Source organism: Sprattus sprattus (assembly GCF_963457725.1).
Source record: "Sprattus sprattus genome assembly, chromosome: 6".
Lineage (NCBI taxonomy): Eukaryota > Metazoa > Chordata > Actinopteri > Clupeiformes > Clupeidae > Sprattus > Sprattus sprattus.
Window position 1 is genome coordinate 10,641,995 of NC_137925.1, and position 4,857 is coordinate 10,646,851.

Below are 4,857 nucleotides of genomic sequence, written 5' to 3' on the forward strand. Positions count from 1 at the left end.
ACATGTATACATGTCTATGGCTGTCACTACACGATGGTAGTCCACTCCGAGATGGTAGTCGCGCATGCTCAGACACAAACTGTTAGCGGCACAAGGCTCAACGTCAACATATGGGGTTGTCTTAACACATAATTTGGGTATATTTAATGTAATATTGAATTATGAAAAGTGTGGATACGGAGACAGGGTAAAGGCAAATAGTTTGTATTATGAAGAAGTGAGAAAATGTAGCAGTAGGTAAAACAAATAAAGCCTTGATGTGCTAGCCAATATAACTTCACAGGGAGGACAAAAGACATCGGGATATCCAGTAAATCTTTATCTTCTGTATTATACTAACGTTAGGAAATTACAGTTGAATTCAATGACCAAGAAATACATTGTATTGACAAACAAACAAACATTTTGCAAAAAAATGCTTTAATGTAGACACTGATAGATATATTATTAAAAACAGCCTGTATTTGATCTCACATTCAAAGTGACTATAAGCCTCGAACAACATCAAGACATTGAAGTTTAATACCTGCAAACCTGTTGACCACCTTCTCCATTAAGACATGTACAGCTCCATCTTTTGATTGAAGTTTTGAGGCATGCCAAATGTTTGGAATGGTTTAAGCCCTTCTGCCTGTGCGCCACTCACAGGAACTGTGAGGTATAATTAGTAAAGAGCAGTCAGATTTGGGAATGCTCAATCCATGTCATTGGCTATGAAGCCAGATTTGGGAATGCTTAATCCATGTCATTGGCTATAAAGCCAGATTTTGGAATGCTCAATCCATGTAATTGGCTATAAAGACAGATTTGGGAATGCTTAAGCCATGTCATTGGCTACAAAGCCAGATTTGGGAATGCTCAATCCATGTCATTGGCTACAAAGCCAGATATGGGAATGCTCAATCCATGTCATTGGCTACAAAGCCAGATTAGGGAATGCTCAATCCATGTCATTGGCTATAAAGCCAGATTTGGGAATGCTTAATCCATGTCATTGGCTACAAAGCCAGATTTGGGAATGCTCAATCCATGTCATTGGCTACAAAGCCAGATATGGGAATGCTCAATCCATGTCATTGGCTACAAAGCCAGATTTGGGAATGCTTAATCCATGTCATTGGCTAAAAGACTTCTATACGTTGTATGACAGAGGAACATTCCGAAACCCGTGCTTTCATTGTTAGTTTAAAGGTCCAAGAGCATAAGGCTGTCTTTTTGCTCTCTCTGCAGGCAGCTATGAGTGTGTGTGTGTGTGTGTGAGTGTGTGTGTGTGTGTGTGTGTGTGTGGTTTAGAAGGGACTGTCGATTAAAGTTTCTTAACACCAGAAACTGTGGGCAACAGCTTTGCAACAAATCTTTCAAAGTGATTGCACTAGCTAACGCTGCTATTGCTAGCTAGCCTGGGCTTATTGAACACATCTTTCAAAGTGATTGCACTAGCTAACGCTGCTATTGCTAGCTAGCCTGGGCTTATTCTAGCTAGCCTGGGCTAAGGTTAAAATTAAGGTAACAGCATCTGAGTCTTAAAAATAAAACGGTAATATACATTTGCCATGGGAAAGTTGTAGTACGACAGTGAGTGACAAAGGTGAAGTTTTGAACATGTGAGTTCCTTAGAGGTTTTTGGTTTACTAAACATGTAGGGTTAACCGTGAAAACCCTGCGTATTGTTTACCTGATCTAAATGGTTGAAATAAATGGACTGTTATGTGCATTAACGGTTCAGTCCGTGATTCTAATCTCACACACTTTCTGTCATTTTCAGCGAATAGCTCCTCACAGTCCCTAGCTGCACATTCATTTGTATGTGATTTGTGTTTGTGCGTTGTAAAAGCTACTGGATGTTCTAAATTTCCTTTGGAAAGCAAAAAGTATCCATCTATCTATCTATCCCTCTATCTGTCTATGCACAATACCATACGGCTGACTTTGGCTATATCCAGACAGACTGTTATTTGCTGACATCAAACCTGAACAGGAGAGAACACACACACACACACACACCTGGACAGGAGAGAACAAACGCACACACACACACACACACACACACACACACACACACACACACACACACACACACACACACACACACACACACACACTCACACATATACACACCTGGACAGGAGAGAACACACACACACACCTGGTCAGGAGAGAACACACACACATATACACACACACACACACACACACACACACACACACACACACACACACACACACACACACACACACACACACACACACACACACCTGGACAGGAGAGAACACACACACCTGGACAGGAAAGAACACACACACACATACACACACACACACACACAAACACACACACACACACATACACACTCACACACACACACACACACACCTGGACAGGAGAGAACACAGGTTTCCCTGACTGCTGTTCCTGTTTCCCTTTCAGGTGAAGAGAGCGGACTGGCCCCTCCAGCTGTGAGTAACCGTGGCGATGGCTGCCCCTGGCGCCGGTGGGCGATTCCTGGTGATATTTGACTTTGACGAGACACTGGTGAACGAGAGCAGTGATGATGCAGTGGTGCGCACGGCCCCGGGCCAGGCTCTTCCTGATTGGCTGCGGGCCTCATACCGGGAAGGGCAGTACAACGAGCAGATGCAGCGCGTGCTGGCGTATCTCGCCCAGCAGGGGGTGGCAGAGAGTGCCATCCGTGCTGAAATCCAGAGTATCCCAGAAACCCCCGGGCTGTCGGCGCTACTGGACTTCCTGCGTGCACACGCGCAGGACTTTGAGTGTGTGGTGCTCTCCGACGCCAACTCCTACTTCATAGAGACGTGGCTTCAGCACGTTGGCGCCCGGCAACTCTTCCTGGAGATCTTCACTAACCCCGCCCACTTCGACTCCTCCGGCTGCCTGGTCCCCGCCCCCTTCCACGCCCACTCGTGCCCCAGTTGCCCGGACAACATGTGCAAGCAGCGAATCCTGCGGGACTACCTTGGTCGTCGTGGCGAGGAGAGACAGCGGCCCTTCCAGCGCGTGTTCTACGTGGGCGACGGAGCCAACGACGTGTGTCCGTGCCTGGCGCTGGGCGCAGCTGATGTGGCCTTCGCACGCAGAGACTTCCCCATGCACCGCATCCTCACACACATGCAGCAGACGCCCGCAGCACCCACACACATGCAGCAGACGCCCGCAGCACTCAGGGCTACTGTGCAGCCGTGGAGCAGTGGAGAGGATGTGATGGAGTATCTGAGGACAGCTGTGGGGGAAAGATAAAGAGAGAGGAGGAGAGGAGAGGAGGAGAGGAGAGGAGGAGAAAGAGAGGAGGAGAGGAGAGGAGAGGAGAAAGAGACAGGAGAAGACAGAGAGGAGAGGAGAGATTTATAGGAGAGAGAGAGGGAGGAGAGGAGGAGAGAAAGACAGAAAGGAGAGAGAGGAGTGGAGAGAGAAGAAAAGACAGGAGAGAGAGAGACGAGCGGAGAGGAGGAGAGAGATAGAGGAGAGGAGGAGAGAGAGGGAGGAGAGGAGAGGAGAGGGGGGGTTGAGGAGAAGGAAAGGAGATGAGGAGAGAGAGGAGAGGAACAGAACAACATGGAGGGGGAGAGGAGAGGAGGAGAGACAGAAAAACAGGGAGGAGGTTGAGGGAAGGAAAGAGAGGGAGACGCAAGACAAAAAAAGTTTCAGGTTCCAAGACACGCTGACACCAAATCCACACATACGCATGTGGGCTCAAACACACACACACACACACACACACACACACAGACACACAGATTATAGCGAGACACGGTGACACCAAATCCACTGTGAGACTTATCCCAGGGTTTAACTTTACACTCACTCTTAAAATGTCTACACACTCACACACACAGACTCTTAACATTTCTACACATTCTCACACACACACACACAGACTTTTAACATTGCTACTCACTCACTCACAAACACACACACAAGCAACACTGTGAAGAATAAAGAGCTTTTATCCACAGAGAGAAAGACTCAATGTAACCCAGAACAATATACAGAAAGACTATGTCACAAAGAATTCACACACACACACAAACACACACACGTCTGTGTGTGAGTATGTGTGTGTGTGTGTGTCAGTACATGTGTGAGTACATGTGTGTGTGTGTGTGTATGTGTGTTAGGGGTATTGTGATATCTCTGCCCACTCAGTGCTGTGTCAGCTGATAAAGCCATCAGGACACTCCTCTGAGAACAACACCCTGAGCCACACACACACACACACCATGCTCTGTGTGTGTTTGTGTGTGTGTGTGTGTGTGTGTGTGTGTGTGAGAAAGAGAGAGTGACCTGCTTCTCCTCATGAATGTCAGCAATAGCCGCTTCGTATGTGTGTGTGTCTGTGTATGTGTGTGTGTGTGTGTGTGTGTGTGTGTGTGTAACCTGCGTAGTGTATATATATATGTGTGTGTGTGTGTGTGTGTGTCTAACCTGTGGAGTGTATATATGTGTGAGTGTGTGTGTGTTTGTCAAACCTGTGGAGTGTATATACTGTATGTGTGTGTGTGTGTGTGTGTGTGTCTAACCAGTGGAGTGTGTGTGTGTCTAACCTGTGGTGTCTGTGTTTTTGTTTGCGTGAGTGTGTGTAACTACCCTGTGGAGTGTGTGTGTGTGTGTGTGTGTGTGTGTGTCTAACCTGTGGAGTGTATGTGTGTGTGTGTGTCTAACCTATGGAGTGTGTATATGTGTGTGTGTGGGTGTGTGTCTAACCTGTGGAGTGTGTATATGTGTGTGTGTGTGTGTGTGTAACTATCCTGTGGAGTGTGTATGTGTGTGTAGCTATCATGTGTTGTGTGTGTGTGTGTATCCTACCTGATGAGGGTGTGTGTTTGTGTATCTAACCTCTT

General features: G+C 46.9%; 1 protein-coding gene across 2 annotated transcripts in view; it reads left to right on the forward strand.

The window, feature by feature from the left end:
- LOC308367155 (putative phosphatase phospho1) overlaps positions 1 to 3,971 on the forward strand; it is a 5,816-nt gene extending 1,845 nt beyond the window's left edge. For both annotated transcript variants that reach the window (XM_080840969.1, XM_080840970.1), the window contains exon 2: positions 2,429 to 3,971. In XM_080840969.1, the coding sequence (XP_080697095.1) occupies positions 2,474 to 3,256 (783 nt within the window). In that variant the 5' untranslated portion in view covers positions 2,429 to 2,473 and the 3' untranslated portion in view covers positions 3,257 to 3,971. The remainder of the gene's footprint in view (positions 1 to 2,428) is intronic.
- The last annotated feature ends 886 nt before the right edge of the window (positions 3,972 to 4,857 follow it).